Here is a 25,008-nt window from a genome sequence, read left to right on the forward strand (position 1 = left end):
GAGTATTGCCCACGTGAAGTTTAAGCAGATAAGCTATACAAGGTAGGTGTTCTGCCCGATTATTTTATTATATATGGCTTAGACCCTAATCGGGGGTATAGTCTATATCTTGATCAGATAATAAGTGAAATATAGCTTTCATAAGATAAGGTTATGAATAAAGTATTATTCTTTATCATAAAGATATTTCTTATGAATAAAGAAATGGGATATATGTATACGTTTCTTCATGATGAAAAAACGTAGTATATAAATATTTTATAAAATGAAATGAATATCAAGGTAAAGGTTATGCAAATAGACTTAAGGTCTATAGCTAGATTGTAGATCTAGTTATTTATAAAATGTTATTCTCGTACTATAGGTCCGAGATAAAGATCAGACATCTGTTGGTGAGAAATCTTGAAATCAACAATAGGTGAATACGTCCAAACCTTTTTATAGTGTGAAATATTTTATGACGTGAATACATCTATGTACTGTATATTTTGAAAAGATATTTACTCTTTAAAAACTATGGACTGTTATCCATATGTAAAAGAGTTATAGAAATATTTGCATGAGGGTTGGTTCAAATCCTCTAAAACGTTTTGATACAGGGTAGTACTAAACACTCAGACTAAAATACACATGTGTCTGGATTCTTACATATATGTACTGTAGTGGGCACACTACAGGCATACTGACCACGAGGCAAGTGACTGTCTCTATGGGCGAGTGAAGTCCAATTATATGGTTTGTGCGTATGTTTAGTTCCGATGAGATGGGATTGAGACCCACTAAGTCGTTGAACACCATTGGTGTTGTGTCATAACGAATTGTGAAAACATTTTATTAAGTCAGCGTGTTCACCAACATATAGCTGACGTATTTTGAAACTGTTTTCAGATAACCAGGAGTAATGAATAGTAATGGATATGCCAGTGGAGATAGAAGAACTCTAGACATAGCATACAGCTGGTGGCTCAACTAGTTTTGTTATGATGCATATATATTAGACTTGTTTTTAAAAACAAGTAATTTTGTAAATAGTCAAGGGTATTTAATTCCTTTGTTATGAAAGTAAATATTTTAAATTAACATTTTGCGCTGCAAACTTTGATAATTTAACAAAAGTGGTATCAACTGTGAGTCACACGCCTAGGCCCGAAGGCGGGGTGTGACATCATCCGAAGAGGCAGAAGTAAAGGTGCCGGCAAGAAAAGCTTGGGCTCTCTACGGCACTCTTGATATCGGAAAGATTCTCGCTGGAACAATGTTTGAAGCGGTTGATGTGGTAGAAGGCGATGGTGGGCCTGGTACCGTTCTCAAGCTTACCTTCAAAACCGGTACGTCTAACTATCTATACAAAAGATAAATATTAATAAAAACAAACAAGAAAGGTGATCGTAGAGTGTTATATTTACAGGGTCATGCTTCTTTTATGGTAAAGAGAAGTTTACGAAGGTGGATCACGCAAATATGGTCAAAGAATCAGAAATGGTGGAAGGAGGGATTCTTGATATTGGATTTAGTTTATATCGGTTAAGGGTAGAGATCAAAGAGAACCCAAAGGATGGCTCGGGTTCATCATGTCTCCTGAAATTAACAATAGAATACGAGGTTAAGGAAGAGTTTGCTGCCAATGCTTCTCTTGTCACTACCGAGCCTCTCCTTGGCATTATGAGCATCGCTAACGAGCATCTTTTGAAATCCAGTTAGCTCAGGAAACGTTTATTATCATATTTTATTATGTTGTAATTTCTCAGAATAAATTGTATTACTTTCTTTGTCAATGCTTTTAGTGGAATCGGCGAACTCATCCGGGTTTGATACCGGAAAGAATGAATCAATGATTAAGATGTAATTTGATGAAGACCATGTATTTGATAAATGTCTGAATAAACCAATAACTATACTCCATTGAAATTGTTTTGTATCCATTATGAACATTCACAATGACATGTTTTGCAAGTTTATTTTTGTCACATTTGGGAAGACTTTTGCACACACTTTATGTCATATAAAGCTCATTGCCACTAGTATACTAGATGATGGTAAGTTCATTAGTTTTGATCTTCATTACCACCCCATGTCTTCGTAAATTTAAAATAGTTGGTACAGTTGGTACCAATCGTTGTTTGTTGATTCTTATCTTAATACTAGTTAAGAGGCCTGAGCGTTGCACGAGTTCTAGTTTACGGGTTGATAACCTTCGGAAGACGTATGAGAGTTGATTGCACGTATCATTTTTATGTAAGGCATACTCATCACTGGAGTCCAATGACTAATTAAGACCACTCCTCCCTATAGTTCAACTGCCTTGTAGAGACACATGGTATGTCATTTGTGTTATCATATCCTTTAAGAAATATAAACACCAATAGACCAAAAAAATAATTTAAATAATCAAACAACTCAAATAAGAAAAAAAAAGGATGTGTTACCAGAACTTCTGAAAATTCTATTAACTATAGAGGTAGAGGTAACCATGCTCATGCCTTGTGTATAAATTTCAATTTAAACTTTTGAATGATTTTTTTTTTTCAAAATGGGAAAAAAATGGATAGATAAAGGGTTTTTAGGAGAGTGAAATGAAAAGTTTTAGGTTTTAGGTGTTTCGTCATTTGAAATGACAGAACACACTAAGTTTAAGAAAGTGACAACTTTTGTATGAAGAGGTTGCATGTAAGCAAATGTTTGATCATTTCAAATGGCGGAACCGAAACGTTTAACTTGTGACCTTTCATTACAAATGGCGAGTCTGACTGGTGTCTCCCTTCCGCGGTATGTCGGCGGACTTTGCAACACAAGCATAGAGTACCCTTATAATTTTTTTTTTCATCTTTGACAGATATCTGCTAATTAAAATGGCGGATGTAAATAATGTACTCTACTTGTTGATTTGATCTTTTTACTTCTTTGACCACTCAGACATCTGTCAGTTAAAATGACCGATGTCAATATACTTTATTGACTCACCTGATTTTTCCTTCTTTCTTGATCACTCGGACATTCGTCAGTTGAAATGACAGAAGTTAATGATGTACTTTAAAATATTATTAAAGTTGCCATTTACCTGCTTTAGTATAAATAACTAACAAATAATAATCTAATAAAATTCATACTAATATTATAAGAATTTTTTAAAAAGTTTTTTATTAATCAAAACTTTTACTTGTTGTCAATAATAATAAAAAAAGTAGTAATTTAATAATTTTAAATACTTGGTCTATTTAAAGAAAATATACACAAGGATTTAATTTCCAGTGACAGAGGCCCTTGGGATGGTTGGAAAACAAAGTTAATTTAGTATAAAAGGGGTGTTGCTAAACGTACTCCTTTAGACATTTTTATTAAATGTACACCCGTTTGAAGTTTTGAACTTGTCAAATTGATTATAATTTTTCCTTAAAATTATTTACATACATATTAGTCATTCCAATATTTGTTTCACTTAATGGTCTTCACTAAATATATCAGATTAAAAACTATTTTGTTATTATTAATTGTATTATTGTAAATTTTATAAATATTTTTATTTTAAATAGTATCAATATTTGTATTAGTCTCTCTCATACACACATATTTATATATAGTTTTATAAATATAAAAATACATCGACAATGATAATAATAATAATAAATATTATTATGATCAAGGACAATAAACACAAAAAAAGAGAAAAAAAAATAAATATAAACATTATAGAAATATTAGAGGTCATAAAATCATGATATGTCAAATAAAAATAAATATAAACATTTAAAGAGAGACCATACAATTTAAAAAATATTAAAGGTAAGTAATATGTCAAATAAAATTGTAGAAATTCAATGTTCAGGGAAATGGGTATGACAAGTAAGAGTGAAAGAGTATGTTTAGTCTAACCCTATAAAAGTATCCAACTTATTATAGTTATAGTGTTGACGGTAAATGTCATGACACTGATTATTGTATGCTTAGGATAATTATAAACTTTAGTAACTTATTTAGATCTTTATTAAATAAAAATATAAAATAAATGATTTAAGAGAAAAATGTGAACTCAATAAACTACTTATTAAGGTCTCCATTTAGTTAACATCATGATTCCAAATAATAGCATTATAAATTATATAGTTTGAATGTCATGTGTATCTAAACGTGACAGAATTCAATAAGTGTATCTAAACATGACAGAATTCAATAAGTGGTGAACTGTGAATTCATTCATTTAGCCAAACGTACAAATTTCAAGGAAAATTAAACTCAATCATGATTTGAATCCTTTATCCCTTGAGTTCTGATTTGGTTAAAGTTGTCACATATTACCATGTTATATATAGTTAACACATAATCAAAATAAATGAACAGAACACAATTGGTAGCCTTAGTCACCGGAAACAAAACGAAGTGGTCTATAGAACAGAAACCCACGAAACAGATTATTACAATTCTTATGTCAATAGGTTAGCGAAACGGATCGGAGGAATGAGACGGCATCGACATGTAAACAAATAAAAAAAAACAAGAAAAAAAACATGATACTTAAGCCGGCCGTTAATATATAGTTAATGAAAAATTAAATCCAGCATCTTTTAGAAACAAATTCGGCATATTGCGTGTAATGTATATTTTTTAATGTTATAAAATAAATCTCGATGTGTATTGAATCAATCATCAATAGCAATGTTCGGAACCTTATCAGAAGAAGTAGAAGTAAAGGTGCCAGCAAAGCATGGGCTCTCTACGGCACTATTGAGCTTGCAAAGCTTGTTGCCGGCAAAATCCTTCAAGCGGTTGACGTGGTTGAAGGTGACGGCGGGCCCGGTACCGTTCTCAACATTACTTGTAAGCCGGGCACGCATCATCATATAAAAGAAGAAGACAAATACTAACAAAAACAAATGAAATAAGTGACAATATAGTACGCTTTATTTCTTAGGGTCAGCATTTTCTTGTTTTAAAGAGAAGTTTACGAAGGTCGATAATGTGAATATGGTCAAAGAAACCGAAGCAATGGAAGGGGTTGCTTGATATTGGATTTAATTTATATCGGATAAGGATAGAGACCAAATTACTTTATTAAGTATTCTGCTGTTAAATTAAGATTTTTGGGGTGTGACACCGAACCTCCCCCCCCCCTGGTGCAAACGCACGCTCGTCGATCCTATAAACCCTAACTATTTTTCACCTTTAAGTTCAATGAATTACGATATAGTGTTTTGCCCATGTGGTTCGTCAACCGTTCATCTACATGTTCAGTTGATGTTATACTGAGAGGTGTGAAACTATGGGATTGTTATTTAGCTTGATCCTCCAACGTGTCAAAGAGCTACTGTTATAATATCCGAACTTTTGAAAAAAAAAATCAATATACAGAAAGAAAGCATAAGGAAAATGGCCAAGATGAACTCACATCTTGAGCTATTGGAAGTAAATTGGCAATCAAGAACAAAAGGCTAAAAAATATGTTGTGCATTTCATGGTGATTTTTCATATTCTATCATGTATTTTAGTTACCTTTTAATTCTGGCACACACGTAGTTCATTGTAAAGAGTTACCTGGGTTTAAGTACAGACATGATTTGATGAGGGATGTTCTATGCGATGTTTTTAAACGAGCCGGAATTTCAGTTAAAAAGGAGGCCCCCGTAAACTTTCTTACGGATCCTCTTGAATGAAGATCTACTTTACGACCGGCCGATATTCTTATTTTTGGGTGGGTAGGGGTGAAACACACTTGTGTGGATCTCACAGGAGTATCACCTCTTGTTGGTCTTAGGGACAATGGATTTGTAGCAGGCCAAGCAGCATTGAAGGCGGCATCGGGCAATGTTGTTAAACACGAGAAAACTTGTTTGGAGAATCAACACGTGTTTATCTCCTTTGCCTTTGACACATTTCGTTTCTTAGCTCCGGATGCCGTGGACGTTATGAACATAGTTCAGAATGTTGAGCGTAGTAATTTATCGGCCCATAAGAGCCAAAACTTTGTTTTTAGTAGAATTGGATTTTCTATCCAAAAGAGGGCTGCGGCGCAGCTTGTTGCCCGCTTATCTGCCACTTCATTGTAAATCGTTTGGTTGTTTTTTAAAATGTTCACTTTATTGTAATATGTAATGTCTCTTTTGATTTGTCTATGTATCAAAAAAATAATAAAAGTATTAAGTTGCAAATAAATTCAAGAGTTAAGTGTCATTTTAGTACCTCTAGTTTATTTAATTATGCAACTTTAATATTATTTTGAATTTTTTTGCAAACAGCTACTTCACGTTTCAAAAATATGCAATTTTAGTACTTTTTTCTAACTCTAATTATTTTGTCCGTTAAGTCAAGGTTAAAGTGGTAATTTTCTTTATTCTATTTGTTTAATCTTTTCCTTAAATCAAAATTCCTTAAAATTAAAAACAAAAATAAATTAAAATACCAAAAATAAATCAAAGCTACCTACAATCATTATTTCCCTCCTCACCATACAGCCACCGTCTCCGTCTTTTTCTCCTCACCAACCACAACTGCCACCACGCACCACGCCAACTCCGCTAAACTCCTCAACTGTAATTTTAGTTCCCCGGCTTTCTTCCCACCCATCCACCACCACTCCCGTCGGTCATCTATCACAGCACCACCAACATTTGGGGACCGCCACAATATCTATCCCGGTGTAGACCTGATTTGAGATAGAAGGGGAGACGCGGAACGACGGGGCTGCACCATCTTCGTCTTCGATTACCAGATCCGGCCCGGTTTGTTTATTTTGAAGCTATACGACGATGTTTTGGAGAAGATTCTCGCTGTTCGGTAAAGTTGGGAATATTCAGATGACGGGAATGAGTTAGGGGAGGTATCAACGAGAACGTATGTTGGTTGTTAAGTTACCAAAGGCTAAATTATCAGAGATGAAGACACGGCCGCCGGCGGTGGTATTCGTTGGAGATCCGCAGCCGATTGATATGGTGGAAAGAATTGAGAAATGGAAGATTTGAGGATAGAGAACAGGGTGAGTGATAAAGGAAAACAAAAATTAGAGAAAATAAATGAAATTACTATTTTACCCCTAACTTAACTGGAAAAAATAGACAGAGTTAGGAATATGTACAAAAACAAGTTTTAGGAACGTGAGGTAGTCATTTGCAACAAATTCAAAAACAGTACCGTAATTGAACAAACCACATGTATGAAAATGACACTTAGCACAAAAAAAAAATAAATAAAAATAAATAAAATTACCAATTTACCCTTAACTTAATCGAAAAATAGACGGGGCTAGAAAAAAGTTCTAAAATGACAAGTTTTAGAAAAGTGAGGTATTCATTTGCAATGAATTTAAAAACGGTACTAAAGTTACGTAATTAGACAAACCACGCATCCTAAAATAACACTTTTGACTCTAAACAAAATTTTAACACACTTCATGCGCCAAAGTTTATTTAAATGTGATTAGCAATAAACGCATACCATTTCCCAAACCAAATAAATACATGAAAAAAGCCGGCCACTAATAAATATTTAGGAATGTTTTGGACACTGCATACATACAAACAAGAATACAACAAATTCGATCTGCTATATCTAAGTTTTTTTTAATGCATAAATAACCTCCAATGTGTATTCCATACACCAGCACCAAAATGTTCGGAACCTTTTCAGAAGAGTCAGAAGTAAAGGTGCCTGCTAGTAAAGCTTGGGCTCTCTACGGCACTCTCGAGATCGGAAAGATTCTAGCCGGAAAAACTCTTAAAGCGGTTGATGTGGTAGAAGGCGACGGTGGGCCTGGTACCATTCAAAAGCTTACCTTCAAGACCGGTAAGTCTATAGAAAATATAACAAAAACAAATGAAAATTGTTATGATATAGTCTTATAATATGTTCAGGGTCAGGCCTTTCTTATGGTAAAGAGAAGTTCACAAAAGTAGACAACGCAAATATGATCAAAGAATCCGAAGCAATAGAAGGGGGATTCCTTGATATTGGATTTGACCTTTATCGGGTAAGGATTGAGATCAAAGAGAACCTGAAGGATGGCTCGAGCACATCATGTTTTGTGAAATTAACAGTAGAATACAATGTCAAAGAAGAGTTTGTTACTAACGCTTCTTTTGTCACGAATGAACCTCTCCTTGCCATTATGAGTGTTGCAAATGAGCATCTTTTGAAATCTAGTTAACAGGTACGGGAAATGTACGCATGTTATCATATCGATCTTATGATGTTGTAACTGTTCAGAATAAAGTCCTGTTACTTGTCTTTATGCTTTCAATGGTATCAGTGAACTCGTCTTTTGTTTAATTCGAGAAAGAATGATTCGTTAGAAAATTACCATCAATGATTCACTAAGATGTATTTTGTTGAAGATCGTCTACTGTTCGATAACGCTTCTCTTGTTACCATGGAACCTCTCCTTGGCATTATTAGTATTGCAAGCGAACATCTTTGGAAATCTAATTATACATGGAATGTTCATTATCATATTTATGATGGTACAATGCTTTTAGTGGTGTCGTATTGCTTTATGTTGCCAATGCTTTTAGTGGCGTCGGAACTCGCCGCGGCTTTGTATAGGGACTAATGACTTGTTAGAAAACTGCTACCAATGATTCGTTGATTTCTTGTACCATAAAAGACATGTTGTATACAGTACACTAATGCAAACCCTATGTGAGTTGTGAAAAGGTAATCCATCCACTGGCCCAATATGACTATTTCAGCCGAATGCCGAATACAAAATAAGGCCTTAACCGGGAAAGGTGAACCAAATTAATGAAAAATGTTTGGTTAGTCAAAGCATATTTTTTTAACGGCGATTTTTTTTAATCCTTGTTGTCTATGGGACTTGAACCCAAACCTCCCTCTCAAAAATAGATGTTCAAAGGTTTTACCTTTGTTAATGGATCACTACCCTATTAGTGCAAAGCACATGTAATGCAAAGAACTCTACTTAAGTATATTAATTGAAGTATATTAATTGGAATGATAAAACACTTGCCAAGTATAAAACTCATTGAAGTCATATACAAACGTGCCGAACAGTGTTAGCTATTATTCTTTGTGGATGAAGTCATCTAATAAGAATTCTTTATTAGATGTCATTGTTAGTCATTCTTTTTATTGTTTTATAATAGGAATCCGTGGGCTAGCATCAGTTGGATGACTTGGTTACAAACCTCTCTGTTGACATTATAATTGTTTGTTGTTTCTTCTATCAAGCTTCTTGTGAGCCGGTTTTTGATAAAATTTTGTCCTGGGAAAAAAAGTAAAGCTTAAAAAAAAATAATAATTATAAAATAAATATGATGACCCCCTCAGGTTAAGGTTAAGATTGATGTAACTAATCATATCTTCTCAATAGAACGTACACATCTATAAAAAACACCTGGTTTTATCATAATAAACGCTACAAATATTGACTAGGTTCATCTAATTTGACATGATATTGTTCTATAGCACATTAGCACCAAACTAATACCACGTCCCAAAGTAATAGAAGAAACATGAAAAGGCCCATATAAGTAATTTAGGGAAAGGACAAATGACACAATTAGTAGTATTTTGGAAACAGAACATATACATGTATACAACAAATGTGGTCAGTTATAGATATATATAAATGTTTTCATGTATAAAAATCAATCTTTGACGCACATTATTGATCAACCATCAATACAAATGTTCGGAATCATATCAGAAGAGGTGGAAGTAAAGGTGTCGGCAAGTAAAGCTTGGGCTCTCTATGGCACTCTTGAGTTATGGAAAGGTTGACACGGGGAAAATCTTTGAAGTGGTTGAAGACTTGAAGGTGATGGTGGCCCTGGTGCTATTTTCAGGGTTACGTTAAAACCTGGTATGTTTTATCATCTAGAATACAAACAACTCTTAATGATAACGTGAAAGAATTAAAGGCGTGGTTTGTTATTTCTAGGGTTTGGCTTCCCGTATTACAAAGAGAAGTTCACGAAGGTTGATAACACAAATATGTTAAAAGAAACTGAAGTAGTGGAAGGGTGGTTTCTTAAGTCCAAGGAAAAACATATGTAAAAATGACCAATAAATAATTAGACAGTACTCGTAAGTCCAAGGAAAAACATATGTAAAATTGACGAATAAAGAAAATGTAAAAATAGAGAAAAAATAACCAAGTGACCGGAATAGTGTGAGGAGAGAATTGGGGAAGATGAACTTCACGATGCTCAATAATAACCTCCTCCTCACGTATTCATCTTACCCGATTCTTCATTAACAATAACAATAATGGCCGAAACACTACCACTTACGCAGCAATCAATCCACCGCTCACTTCTCTCTCCGTTCGCCGCCCTATCTCCGCCATCCACTCAATCACCTTCTCAGGTAGTGCCTTAATTATGCCAATTCTTGTGTGGAAAGTTATTTCAATTCTAGTCTGCCTCAATAATAATATTCAGTTAGTTAGGTTGCTGAGTTGAGCTTGTTAGACTAGTTAAGCTTCTGCTAGTATAAATAGCAACTAGTCATTTAGAGAGAATATTATACAATTTCAATTTCAGGATCAAATACAAATAGTTACTTCTTAACATGAAAACAGTCATAACCGATTTCTTGCTGTTATAAGTATTTTTAGAAGAGTTTTCTAAAAATAGTCTTCCTTTGAAAATTTGAATATGATTTTTGTGGTCAAACGAGCCACTTTTAGTAAATCAAACTGAGCATACATGAACGGAGGTTTAAATTTAATCGAACATGATCAGTTAAACAAAACAGTTCAAGAACGAACATAACTGAACATAGATGAACATAGACGAACGAACATAATTACATAAATAAGCTAAAACCAATTATAATGTAAATTTGAACTACAATCTCCTGGCTCTTAAAAGTTACTAAAACTAGACTAAATTGTAACGGATTTAAATAAACGTAAACTAACGAACATAGATGAACATAAACAAACGAATTTAAATGTAGGAACGCTCACGAGCATAAATAATTAATGAGACATTTTTTATAATCACTTGTTAATATTTGTTGACTTATTACAATTGAGTTTACTTTGCAGAAATATGATGGTTATCCATCAGGATCAATGGTTGATTTTGCATGTGACGCCTCTGGATCTCCCATATTAGCAGTCAGCAGTTTGGCAGTTCATACCAAGGTTTTCAAGCATGAGTTTTATTGTCATACAAACAAAACTTTAAATGTTCTCTCTTTTAAGTAATCATTAAAGTTGACTGCTTTTTGCAGGACCTTCTTGCTAACTCTAAATGCTCATTGCTTCTGGCAAAAGACCCGGAGGATAGAACAGATTTAGTCATAACTGTACATGGTGATGCTGTTCCTGTAAGAAAGATTACTTTTTGTTAGATTTTATTTGATTCAAATGCTAAATTGACAAATGATTCATCTGTTTTGATCATCTTTAAAGGTTAATAAGGAGGATAGAGATGTTATACGTACTGCATACTTGGCTAGACATCCTGAGGCATTTTGGGTAAAAACTTTAGTAGCTTGTTAGTTATTTCAATGGTCGAAACTTTATTAACGTGTTAGTTATTTCAATGGTCGATCTTGGTTATGTTTTTATCTCTAGCGCATCAAATGAGGAAATTGAAAAGAAAATAAAAATGAATTAAAAAGGATACAGGTCGAAAGTCACCCAAAGTGTATATCTAATGCATTAAGCCCCCTAATATTCATAGTATTTGATTGTTATTAAAATAATACATGTCCTATGATCATACGTGGCGCTGATAATTTATAATTACGGTTGTAACCGAATCGACTTATGTTTGTTTATTTACTAATTGAATGAATATAAGCAAATTTTATTGTTCATTTAGTTAAATGAACGAGCATGGAAGTACGCCCCATCCGTTCATATATGCTCGTGAATGTTTGTTTGTTTACACTGGTTTATATATCCAATTACTTTTTAGGTCCATTATAATTTAGTATAGTTTATGAAATAAAGAGATTACCTATAACAATTTAGTCAAGTTTTATTAATTCTTTAGGCCCTATAGATTGATGTTCAGTTTACTTTTAATTGGTGTTGGTTTAATGTATGTTCTTTCGTCTATGTTTGCATGAACCACTCGTTTATACTATTAACGAACGACCTTAAACGAACACGAACATGTTCATTTTTTTAGAGAACGAACACAAACAAGAAAACCTCGTTTGTTTAAATATTCGTGATCAATTGTTTGTTTTGTTAAATTTTAATGAATGAACACGGGCATGTTCATTTTCATAGCGAACGAAAACGAGCAAGAAAACGTCGTTCGTTTAAATGTCCATGCTCAATCGTTTTTTTAGCTACAGTTAGATGAACGAACATGAACATGCTTCGTTTGTGTTTTTTCGGTTGGTTTGCAAGTCTATTCATAATAGAAACTAGGTTATTTACCATAAACTTCATTTTAATGAAACATACAATAAGATATCGAAAGGTTTCAATCTTAGATTTATTTTGAATGTATATATCTTTTAAATGATTGAATTGTTTAAAAGAGATACACATTGTTTATTTTTCTTTGTTAAAAACACAAAAGCGCAGGATATCAACAATATGGAAAATAACGTGTGTAGATTTGTGTGATTACTTATTCTCTTTTTGTTACTTACACATATCTAAGGGGCGCTTTTGGAAGTTCCGAGGGGCAAAAGGTGAACATTTTAACTGGAATTAAAAGAATCTTTTGCTATCAATCAAACTTTAGTTAAATTAGAGCTCAGTTAACCAATAAGACTGCTACATAGTTGATTTCAGGATATTTCCATGTCAAGATTATATAATTGACATTCATAAGGTATGTTTATCGTGAAGGTTGACTTTGGTGACTTCCAATTTCTTCGTATCGAGCCAAAAGTTGTGAGATTTGTTTCTGGTGTGGCTACCGCTTTATTAGGGTCAGGAGGTTTGTCTATTTAAAATTCATGGTCCAAAATAAAGAAATGATATATGTTTTCAAATTTTTTTCTCAGTAGCTAATTAATATACACTCTTCTTACCCCTTAATTGCCATATTTTTCCTCATTAGAGTTCACTAAAGAGGAGTTTGCAGCAGCAAAAGTGGACCCAATCTATCAATTCTCCAAGCCTGTAACGGTATGACTCAAAATAACATTGTATTGCATATGATTGCAAAAGTTGTAGTCTTAATTTATTTCCCCTACATATATACCCAATCCAGAATTTTAATTACATATATCCCCATATGAAATAAAATTACCCCTTTACCCCTTTCATATAGAAACCTAGAAATCTGGATTGGGTATATATGCAATTCCCCCTTTTAAAAAATTCAATTTATGTAATATACTAATTTCATCTAATAAACGTATTATGTGACACTGCAGTCTCACATGAATAAAGACCATTCAGATGATACAAAACTCATGGTTCAAGGCTCCACTTCAGTTCCGGTAAGCGATTTGTTTCACAATCGGGATCATGTTGTTTGTTTATCCGGTTCATTGAGTTGAGAAGTTCAGGTTTGGACTTTTTTCATAAATTTAAAAACCTTTTGTTATTACTTCAAGAAAAGAACATAACCCTCATACAATTAGTAAAGTAAATGTGTACTTGTGAATTCTTGATGGCATGGTTGCATGTTTAAAGCTGAATCGTTGTTGTTTGGGTTAATCAGTTTGGATTATTCAAATTTTGATGTTTAAAGGTCTAACCGGTGCCCGGCTCTAATAACAGGTGGACTTTGCCTATATGCTGGATATAGATAGCCTTGGGTTCAATGTAAAGATGATGTTGGTTATTTTTATTCACTTTGCATATATAATCATTAATTTTATAAACACATGGAATTTATTTTGTCTAATAGTCAACTGAACTTAAGAAAATTGTAAACATTTATTGATTCTTAATTTTTTATCTTACATTGTTTATCAGGCTGGCTATCAAGGGACAAAGTTTAAGCTTCGGATTCCATTCCCAAGGCCCGCACAAGATAGGAAGTGAGTAATGTACTAATTGTGATTATAAAATCAATATTAATGTTTGGTAACGGTTTAAGAAGTTCTATGCATTAAAAATGGACTTCGAACAACTTTCAATCCGTTTAATTATTTTCACCATCATCTACATCGTTTTCTTTTTATTTGGTCATTTCATATTTGTTTTTTAAACTTTTGTAGGGACGTGAAGACACTAATAGTTGAAATGCTTCAAGCTGCCAAGTCTCGAGCCACTTAAGGGATTGAATTGAACATCTTTACATCATAATCATTTGTTGCTTGCAATGTTCATCATGTTTTGAGGTGAATATGGGTCAATAGATGTATGATGAATCTGGACCTACAATGTAGATATTTTACAGAATTTTATATGAAAAGTGACCGTGTCTTTTTATTTTCTTACGAATTAAGATGCTTGACTTGTCTTTTGTGGGAATAAACGTTAAAAGTTTAGTTCATTTGGTTGTCTGCTAATGTTTACCTTTGTATCATCTCAAATGGGTTAAAAATCGCAAATTCAATTTTCATTTATGATAATATTATTTTTGTAGTTATAAGTAACGCATATTATTTATTAAAACATATGGAAATGAGCAAAAAGATTAGCGCCGTTTTCTAAAGGAAATGGAAAGAGAAGTTAAGATTTTTTTTGCTAAATAAAAAAAAGCGTCTCGAGTTTGAAGTAAATGAAAAGAGAAGTAAAGTTTTTTTTTGTGTTAGTAATCAGTTCTTTCCAAATTTCTTTAGTTTGTAAGGATTTGGAATAAAAGAAATAAGCATAAATTTTTCTTTCATTTCTCTCCATTTGTTTTCTTAAAAACAAAAAATGCAGTGGAACCTGATTTTTCCTTACACTATTTGAAATCCAACGCAACATTAAGATGTGTGTCGATCCAACACGACTTCTATGGTGATAGAAAACACATTTTAAAGAGAAAATTCCAAAATGGACCTACTTTGAAAAAAGATTCTATTCTTGTCCCCCAAACTTTAGAATTTCAAAATGCCCCCCTTTAATTCATCTTTGACAATGTGTTATAAAGTCTTTAACAATTCGTTAAAGATGTGTTAGACTTCATATCACATGGTCAAAGATGAGCTAATGAGCTATGCCTCAAAAAGCATGGTTAACGACATGTTAGCATCCAAACACATATTTAAAGACATGCTAGCTTTTTGTTTGTGTTTTTTAATATTGTATTAATTTTACTTATATTTGGCTTTTCTTTTATAACTTTTAATATATAAAGTTTTATATTATTTCGAATATATCAACGAGACATGCTTATTTTTATCTATGGACCGACATAAACTTACTCGAGCCGTGTTAAATCAATATCGAAATTTTCAACAAAATTTGGCCCCGTTTCATTTCAGGCCTCCAATAGGGTCGGGCCAGCCCTGTATTAACACGTCGTCGAAGACGTGCTAGACTTATGAACACATGGTCAAAAATGAGATAGAGGAGTACATTTTTGGAATTCAAAAATTTGAGACAAAAATGAAATCTCATTTCAAAATAGGTCAATTTTAAAAATTTTCCTGTTTTAAAACCAGAATCTGTTTAATAAAGAGGAATTCTAGGGACACCACCTCATTTTGCTAAAAAAAACCCATCAATATGCCCCATAATCCCGTATAGGGCTATACGGAGCGTATAAGTATAGCCCTATACGGGGCATACACGACCCATTATACTACCAAGTATAACTCTATATGGGGCGTATAGAGGGGGTCTTAGTGTCCCTAATAATAAATCGATTGGATGGTGGTGGTGAATGTTGCAGAAGGTTCAGAAACTGTTTTCTTGTTGGAAACTATGAAAGCTTACAAAATGTGAACGTGAGCAGAGAAATGCACAGGATAGACATTGATGTAACTTTCTACATCTCCAAACATTTCTACTCCCTATGTAATAATATAATTTTGCAATGTTGGATTTATGAATACCAAACTTAATACATCTTGTGTATCTAGCGAAAACCTTTTATGTGTGATGCAATTTTTTTAAAAATAATCTTAATTAGAGTAAATCACACGGTTGTTCATGTGCAAAGCTAAAAATTTCAAGTTTGGTATCATTTATCAGATAAATATCTATAATCTACTTGAACTTGTAAACAAAAATCTGTTACAAGGGACAAATTGGTTGAAAAATCATTTCATTACATGTCCATCCCATGAATTTGTATTTTAAAGTGTGATCACTTGTAAACTTAGACATTGGTTTTCCAAAAATAAATTCTGTAAGTTAATCAAATACTAAAGTGGCATTCACTCATACCATCCAATATGACAAGACTAGAAAATATTTAGAAATGAAATTCCATTTAAGATAGAAAATATACAAAAAGATTGCTAATTGAAACTCCATGAAGTATTACATAACATCGTCAATCTGAATCACTCTCCATGCTCCCCATGGCCTTCAATCCTGTTGGTCTCTGCACTCAATTTAATCATAAAACTACTTTAACAAAAACTCCCTCATTCAAGTCAGGCTCGAGTCAACCGGTCAAATCCGATCTAGAAGCTCAACTTGATCGCGCTTATTCCATTTGAAATATTAACAACAATAATAATAGAAAATACCTTCTTTGTGTTCTTTTCTCTAACCTCATATCTCTCTTGGCACATATCGGACAACCATGCCCCTGGACTCACCAACTGCTCCATCCACCCAATAGGGACAAATTAGTAAAACAACAAAAGATGTAGCCAAATCAAAATAAAGAATATTCTTTTTCCACAAATGGCCAAAGTCCCCAACAATAATCCAACTACCAACTTGGTTCATTTGCAACAAAACTTTCAATTATGTTTAGTTGGATATTTAATCAAAATCACCAGAATATATTCATTTTATATACTTTTACGCACGATATAAAAATATACAATTTATGACCAAACATTTACAAATCACGGGGCAAACACAAAGGCGGAATTGGTCAAACAAAAGCGTCCAAAATCGACGGTAAGAATAAAATAATAATAATAATAATAATAATAATAATAATAATAATAATAATAAAACTATTAAAACAATAGAATCTTTTTCCACAAAGGGATAAATTTTCACATAATTGCGGTCTAACTTGCACCACTTGCATATTGAAAATAGTAATTTCGGCTTTATTTTATTCTACCACTAAAATGCCCAAAAATTTACCAAACACAATAAAATTTTATTAAAAATAAATATTTTACAAATAGAAAGACAATCAGTGGACAATTTCCGAACGTGACATCAAGCATATACTTTAATATCGTCACAAATATCTTTAATGTTCACAACTGATCCACTTTTTTTTAATTAGAACATACATAAGAAAAAATCAAATGGGTTAAGAACGTAGTTAAAAGAAGATGAGAGAAAATTAAGAAATAAAAAGTGGGTTAATTTATAAATATATATTAAAAAAAATCCTATTTTCTTGATTTTCTCATTAGGTAAACCCATTTAAGGGTAAAATATTTTTCAAAAAATGGCTATAATTCAACAAAACCATGCAGCAATCACTTGCACTTTCTTTAATTTTTTTATTATTAGATGGAAAAATGCATTAAAGTAGTTAAAAAAAAAAACAAAATGATGAACAATATACACCCATTTGAAAAGTAAAATTTCATGGGTACAAAACTTTCTTATCCCACAAATAGGTAAAAAAAAAGCCAATAATCCTCAAAAGCATGCAATAACCACTTGTACATCCTTCATCAAAGGTTGTACATTGCAGTCATCAAGAATTTCATGGGTAGATAATAAAAGAAAACTTTATTTAAACTTGTAAAAAGTAAAAACAGAGAGTAACAATTTACTTACCAAGATAGTTCTTTGGATGATTTTAGTAAAAACAGAGAACACCATTGGTGTTGTGTCATAACGAATTGTGAAAACATTTTATTAAGTCAGCGTGTTCACCAACATATAGCTGACGTATTTTGAAACTGTTTTCAGATAACCAGGAGTAAGGAATAGTAATGGATATGCCAGTGGAGATAGAAGAACTCTAGACATAGCATACAGCTGGTGGCTCAACTAGTTTTGTTATGATGCATATATATTAGACTTGTTTTTAAAAACAAGTAATTTTGTAAAATAGTCAAGGGTATTTAATTCCCTTTGTTATGAAAGTAAATATTTTAAATTAACATTTTGCGCTGCAAACTTTGATAATTTAACAAAAGTGGTATCAACTGTGAGTCACACGCCTAGGCCCGAAGGCGGGGTGTGACATCATCCGAAGAGGCAGAAGTAAAGGTGCCGGCAAGAAAAGCTTGGGCTCTCTACGGCACTCTTGATATCGGAAAGATTCTAGCTGGAACAATGTTTGAAGCGGTTGATGTGGTAGAAGGCGATGGTGGGCCTGGTACCGTTCTCAAGCTTACCTTCAAAACCGGTACGTCTAACTATCTATACAAAAGATAAATATTAATAAAAACAAACAAGAAAGGTGATCGTAGAGTGTTATATTTACAGGGTCAGGCTTCTTTTATGGTAAAGAGAAGTTTACGAAGGTGGATCACGCAAATATGGTCAAAGAATCAGAAATGGTGGAAGGAGGGATTCTTGATATTGGATTTAGTTTATATCGGTTAAGGGTAGAGATCAAAGAGAACCCAAAGGATGGCTCGGGTTCATCATGTCTCCTGAAATTAACAATAGAATACGAGGTTAAGGAAGAGTTTGCTGCCAATGCTTCTCTTGTCACTACCGAGCCTCTCCTTGGCATTATGAGCGTCGCTAACGAGCATCTTTTGAAATCCAGTTAGCTCAGGAAACGTTTATTATCATATTTTATTATGTTGTAATTTCTCAGAATAAATTGTATTACTTTCTTTGTCAATGCTTTTAGTGGAATCGGCGAACTCATCCGGGTTTGATACCGGAAAGAATGAATCAATGATTACGATGTAATTTGATGAAGACCATGTATTTGATAAATGTCTGAATAAACCAATAACTATACTCCATTGAAATTGTTTTGTATCCATTATGAACATTCACAATGACATGTTTTGCAAGTTTATTTTTGTCACATTTGGGAAGACTTTTGCACACACTTTATGTCATATAAAGCTCATTGCCACTAGTATACTAGATGATGGTAAGTTCATTAGTTTTGATCTTCATTACCACCCCATGTCTTCGTAAATTTAAAATAGTTGGTACAGTGGTACCAATCGTTGTTTGTTGATTCTTATCTTAATACTAGTTAAGAGGCCTGAGCGTTGCACGAGTTCTAGTTTACGGGTTGATAACCTTCGGAAGACGTATGAGAGTTGATTGCACGTATCATTTTTATGTAAGGCATACTCATCACTGGAGTCCAATGACTAATTAAGACCACTCCTCCCTATAGTTCAACTGCCTTGTAGAGACACATGGAATGTCATTTGTGTTATCATATCCTTTAAGAAATATAAACACCAATAGACCAAAAAAATAATTTAAATAATCAAACAACTCAAATAAGAAAAAAAAAGGATGTGTTACCAGAACTTCTGAAATTCTATTAACTATAGAGGTAGAGGTAACCATGCTCATGCCTTGTGTATAAATTTCAATTTAAACTTTTGAATGATTTTTTTGTTCAAAATGGGAAAAAAATGGATAGATAAAGGGTTTTTAGGAGAGTGAAATGAAAAGTTTTAGGTTTTAGGTGTTTCGTCATTTGAAATGACAGAACACACTAAGTTTAAGAAAGTGACAACTTTTGTATGAAGAGGTTGCATGTAAGCAAATGTTTGATCATTTCAAATGGCGGAACCGAAACGTTTAACTTGTGACCTTTCATTACAAATGGCGAGTCTGACTGGTGTCTCCCTTCCGCGGTATGTCGGCGGACTTTGCAACACAAGCATAGAGTACCCTTATAATTTTTTTTTCATCTTTGACAGAGATCTGCTAATTAAAATGGCGGATGTAAATAATGTACTCTACTTGTTGATTTGATCTTTTTACTTCTTTGACCACTCAGATATCTGTCAGTTGAAATGACCGATGTCAATGTACTTTATTGACTCACCTGATTTTTCCTTCTTTCTTGATCACTCAGACATCCGTCAGTTGAAAAGACAGATGTTAATGATGTACTTTAAAATATTATTAAAGTTGCCATTTACCTACTTTAGTATAAATAACTAACAAATAATAATCTAATAAAATTCATACTAATATTATAAGAATTTTTTAAAAAGTTTTTTATTAATCAAAACTTTTACTTGTTGTCAATAATAATAAAAAAAGTAGTAATTTAATAATTTTAAATACTTGGTCTATTTAAAGAAAATATACACAAAGATTTAATTTACAGTGACAGAGGCCCTTTGGATGGTCGGAAAACAAAGTTAATTTAGTATAAAAGGGGTGTTGCTAAACGTACTCCTTTAGACATTTTTATTAAATGTACACCCGTTTGAAGTTTTGAACTTGTCAAATTGATTATAATTTTTCCTTAAAATTATTTACATACATATTAGTCATTCCAATATTTGTTTCACTTAATGGTCTTCACTAAATATATCAGATTAAAAACTATTTTGTTATTATTAATTGTATTATTGTAAATATTATAAATATTTTTATTTTAAATAGTATCAATATTAGTATTAGTCTCTCTCATACACACATATTTATATATAGTTTTATAAATATAAAAATACATCGACAATGATAATAATAATAAATATTATTATGATCAAGGACAATAAACACAAAAAAAGAGAAAAAAAATAAATATAAACATTATAGAAATATTAGAGGTCATAAAATCATGATATGTCAAATAAAAATAAATATAAACATTTAAAGAGAGACCATACAATTTAAAAAATATTAAAGGTAAGTAATATGTCAAATAAAATTGTAGAAATTCAATGTTCAGGGAAATGGGTATGACAAGTAAGAGTGAGAGAGTATGTTTAGTCTAACCCTATAAAAGTATCCAACTTATTATAGTTATAGTGTTGACAGTAAATGCCATGACACTGATTATTGTATGCTTAGGATAATTATAAACTTTAGTAACTTATTTAGATCTTTATCAAATAAAAATATAAAATAAATGATTTCAGAGAAAAATGTGAACTCAATAAACTACTTATTAAGGTCTCCATTTAGTTAACATCATGATTCCAAATAATAGCATTATAAATTATATAGTTTGAATGTCATGTGTATCTAAACGTGACAGAATTCAATAAGTGTATCTAAACATGACAGAATTCAATAAGTGGTGAACTGTGAATTCATTCATTTAGCCAAACGTACAAATTTCAAGGAAAATTAAACTCAATCATGATTTGAATCCTTTATCCCTTGAGTTCTGATTTGGTTAAAGTTGTCACATATTACCATGTTATATATAGTTAACACATAATCAAAATAAATGAACAGAACACAATTGGTAGCCTTAGTCACCGGAAACAAAACGAAGTGGTCTATAGAACAGAAACACACGAAACAGATTATTACAATTCTAAAACGAAGTGGTCTATAGAACAGAAACACACGAAACAGATTATTACAACTCTTATGTCAATAGGTTAGCGAAACGGATCGGAGGAATGAGACGGCATCGACATGTAAACAAATAAAAAAAACCAAGAAAAAAAACATGATACTTAAGCCGGCCATTAATATATAGTTAATGAAAAATTAAATCCAGCATCTTTTAGAAACAAATTCGGCATATTGCGTGTAATGTATATTTTTTAATGTTATAAAATAAATCTCGATGTGTATTGAATCAATCATCAATAGCAATGTTCGGAACCTTATCAGAAGTAGAAGTAAAGGTTCCAGCAAAGCATGGGCTCTCTACGGCACTATTGAGCTTGCAAAGCTTGTTGCCGGCAAAATCCTTCAAGCGGTTGACGTGGTTGAAGGTGACGGCGGGCCCGGTACCGTTCTCAACATTACTTGTAAGCCGGGCACGCATCATCATATAAAAGAAGAAGACAAATATTAACAAAAACAAATGAAATAAGTGACAATATAGTACGCTTTATTTATCAGGGTCAGCCTTTTCTTGTTTTAAAGAGAAGTTTACGAAGGTCGATAATGTGAATATGGTCAAAGAAACCGAAGCAATGGAAGGGGTTGCTTGATATTGGATTTAATTTATATCAGATAAGGATAGAGACCAAATTACTTTATTAAGTATTCTGCTGTTAAATTAAGATTTTTGGGGTGTGACACCGATCCTCCCCCCCCTGGTGCAAACGCACGCTCGTTGATCCTATAAACCCTAACTATTTTTCACCTTTAAGTTCAATGAATTACGATATAGTGTTTTGCCCATGTGGTTCGTCAACCGTTCATCTACATGTTCAGTTGATGTTATACTGAGAGGTGTGAAACTATGGGATTGTTATTTAGCTTGATCCTCCAACGTGTCAAAGAGCTACTGTTATAATATCCGAACTTTTGAAAAAAAAAATCAATATACAGAAAGAAAGCATAATGAAAATGGCCAAGATGAACTCACATCTTGAGCTATTGGAAGTAAATTGGCAATCAAGAACAAAAGGCTAAAAAATATGTTGTGCATTTCATGGTGATTTTTCATATTCTATCATGTATTTTAGTTACATTTTAATTCTGGCAAACACGTAGTTCATTGTAAAGAGTTACCTGGGTTTAAGTACAGACATGATTTGATGAGGGATGTTCTATGCGATGTTTTTAAACGAGCCGGAATTTCAGTTAAAAAGGAGGCCCCCGTAAACTTTCTTACGGATCCTCTTGAATGAAGATCTACTTTACGACCGGCCGATATTCTTATTTTTGGGTGGGTAGGGGGGAAACACACTTGTGTGGATCTCACAGGAGTATCCCCTCTTGTTGGTCTTAGGGACAATGGATTTGTAGCAGACCAAGCAGCATTGAAGGCGGCATCGGGCAAGGTTGTTAAACACGAGAAAACTTGTTTGGAGAATCAACACGTGTTTATCTCCTTTGCCTTTGACACATTTCGTTTCTTAGCTCCGGATGCCGTGGACGTTATGAACATAGTTCAGAATGTTGAGCGTAGTAATTTATCGGCCCATAAGAGCCAAAACTTTGTTTTTAGTAGAATTGGATTTTCTATCCAAAAGGGGGCTGCGGCGCAGCTTGTTGCCCGCTTATCTGCCACTTCATTGTAAATCGTTTGGTTGTTTTTTAAAATGTTCACTTTATTGTAATATGTAATGTCTCTTTTGATTTGTCTATGTATCAAAAAAATAATAAAAGTATTAAGTTGCAATAAATTCAAGAGTTAAGTGTCATTTTAGTACCTCTAGTTTATTTAATTACGCAACTTTAATATTATTTTGAATTTTTTTGCAAACAGCTACTTCACGTTTCAAAAATATGCAATTTTAGTACTTTTTTCTAACATACAGCCACCGTCTCCGTCTTTTTCTCCTCACCAACCACAACTGCCACCACGCAGTCCCCGCACCACGCCAACTCCGCTAAACTCCTAAACTGTAATTTTAGTTCCCCGGCTTTCTTCCCACCCATCCACCACCACTCCCGTCGGTCATCTATCACAGCACCACCAACATTTGGGGACCGCCACAATATCTATCCCGGTGTAGACCTGATTTGAGATAGAAGGGGAGACGCGGAACGACGGGGCTGCACCATCTTCGTCTTCGATTACCAGATCCGGCCCGGTTTGTTTATTTTGAAGCTATACGACGATGTTTTGGAGAAGATTCTCGCTGTTCGGTAAAGTTGGGAATATTCAGATGACGGGAATGAGTTAGGGGAGGTATCAACGAGAACGTATGTTGGTTGTTAAGTTACCAAAGGCTAAATTATCAGAGATGAAGACACGGCCGCCGGCGGTGGTATTCGTTGGAGATCCGCAGCCGATTGATATGGTGGAAAGAATTGAGAAATGGAAGATTTGAGGATAGAGAACAGGGTGAGTGATAAAGGAAAACAAAAAACAGAGAAAATAAATGAAATTACTATTTTACCCCTAACTTAACTGGAAAAAATAGACAGAGTTAGGAATATGTACAAAAACAACAAGTTTTAGGAACGTGAGGTAGTCATTTGCAACAAATTCAAAAACAGTACCGTAATTGAACAAACCACATGTATGAAAATGACACTTAGCACAAAAAGAAAATAAATAAAAATAAATAAAATTACCAATTTACCCATAACTTAATCGAAAAAATAGACGGGGCTAGAAAAAAGTTCTAAAATGACAAGTTTTAGAAAAGTGAGGTATTCATTTGCAATGAATTTAAAAACGGTACTAAAGTTACGTAATTAGACAAACCACGCATCCTAAAATAACACTTTTGACTCTAAACAAAATTTTAACACACTTCATGCGCCAAGTTTATTTAAATGTGATTAGCAATAAACGCATACCATTTCCCAAACCAATTAAATACATGAAAAAAGCCGGCCACTAATAAATATTTAGGAATGTTTTGGACACTGCATACATACATACAAGAATACAACAAATTCGATCTGCTATATCTAAGTTTTTTTTAATGCATAAATAACCTCCAATGTATATTCCATACACCAGCACCAAAATGTTCGGAACCTTTTCAGAAGAGTCAGAAGTAAAGGTGCCTGCTAGTAAAGCTTGGGCTCTCTACGGCACTCTCGAGATCGGAAAGATTCTAGCCGGAAAAACTCTTAAAGCGGTTGATGTGTTAGAAGGCGACGGTGGGCCTGGTACCATTCAAAAGCTTACCTTCAAGACCGGTAAGTCTATAGAAAATATAACAAAAACAAATGAAAATTGTTATGATATAGTCTTATAATATGTTCAGGGTCAGGCTTTTCTTATGGTAAAGAGAAGTTCACAAAAGTAGACAACGCAAATATGATCAAAGAATCCGAAGCAATAGAAGGGGGATTCCTTGATATTGGATTTGACCTTTATCGGGTAAGGATTGAGATCAAAGAGAACCTGAAGGATGGCTCGAGCACATCATGTTTTGTGAAATTAACAGTAGAATACAATGTCAAAGAAGAGTTTGTTACTAACGCTTCTTTTGTCACGAATGAACCTCTCCTTGCCATTATGAGTGTTGCAAATGAGCATCTTTTGAAATCTAGTTAACAGG

The 25,008-nt window shown here is 33.2% G+C and overlaps 2 protein-coding genes and 3 pseudogenes across 4 annotated transcripts; all 5 read left to right on the forward strand.

The window, feature by feature from the left end:
- Window positions 1-1,144: 1,144 nt before the first annotated feature.
- Window positions 1,145-1,701, forward strand: LOC143575413 (norbelladine synthase pseudogene; annotated as a pseudogene).
- Window positions 1,702-4,650: 2,949 nt separating this feature from the next.
- On the forward strand, window positions 4,651-8,137 carry LOC143575421 (norbelladine synthase-like; annotated as a pseudogene). The gene is made up of 3 exons (XR_013142754.1): window positions 4,651-4,821; window positions 7,624-7,770; window positions 7,839-8,137. The product of XR_013142754.1 is annotated as a norbelladine synthase-like (transcript).
- A 2,075-nt stretch (window positions 8,138-10,212) lies between these two features.
- LOC143575415 (non-canonical heme oxygenase HOZ, chloroplastic-like) lies at window positions 10,213-14,152 on the forward strand. Its single transcript, XM_077059804.1, has 10 exons — window positions 10,213-10,311; window positions 10,979-11,095; window positions 11,185-11,280; window positions 11,366-11,431; window positions 12,770-12,860; window positions 12,984-13,051; window positions 13,303-13,368; window positions 13,652-13,711; window positions 13,850-13,914; window positions 14,095-14,152. Exons 1-10 carry the CDS (start codon window positions 10,213-10,215, stop codon window positions 14,150-14,152), a joined length of 786 nt encoding a protein of 261 aa, XP_076915919.1.
- Window positions 14,153-18,241: 4,089 nt separating this feature from the next.
- On the forward strand, window positions 18,242-18,687 carry LOC143575416 (norbelladine synthase-like). Its single transcript, XM_077059805.1, has 2 exons — window positions 18,242-18,314; window positions 18,395-18,687. Exons 1-2 carry the CDS (start codon window positions 18,242-18,244, stop codon window positions 18,685-18,687), a joined length of 366 nt encoding a protein of 121 aa, XP_076915920.1.
- A 2,994-nt stretch (window positions 18,688-21,681) lies between these two features.
- On the forward strand, window positions 21,682-25,008 carry LOC143575422 (norbelladine synthase-like; annotated as a pseudogene). Its single transcript, XR_013142755.1, has 3 exons — window positions 21,682-21,849; window positions 24,497-24,643; window positions 24,712-25,008. The product of XR_013142755.1 is annotated as a norbelladine synthase-like (transcript).

This window comes from Bidens hawaiensis, unplaced genomic scaffold, assembly GCF_021521415.1.
Source record: "Bidens hawaiensis isolate Kalapana, Puna unplaced genomic scaffold, B.hawaiensis_p1.1 tig00027376_1, whole genome shotgun sequence".
NCBI lineage: Eukaryota > Viridiplantae > Streptophyta > Magnoliopsida > Asterales > Asteraceae > Bidens > Bidens hawaiensis.

Bases quoted from the DNA above. Each gene is read 5' to 3' on its own strand.
- LOC143575416 (XM_077059805.1), top strand. From the start codon at position 18,242: ATGTTTGAAGCGGTTGATGTGGTAGAAGGCGATGGTGGGCCTGGTACC. The intron at 18,315-18,394 runs GTACGTCTAACT...TTATATTTACAG, and splicing joins CAAGCTTACCTTCAAAACCG to GGTCAGGCTTCTTTTATGGT.
- LOC143575415 (XM_077059804.1), top strand. From the start codon at position 10,213: ATGGCCGAAACACTACCACTTACGCAGCAATCAATCCACCGCTCACTT. The intron at 11,096-11,184 runs GTTTTCAAGCAT...TGCTTTTTGCAG, and splicing joins GTTTGGCAGTTCATACCAAG to GACCTTCTTGCTAACTCTAA. The intron at 12,861-12,983 runs GTTTGTCTATTT...TTTCCTCATTAG, and splicing joins CGCTTTATTAGGGTCAGGAG to AGTTCACTAAAGAGGAGTTT.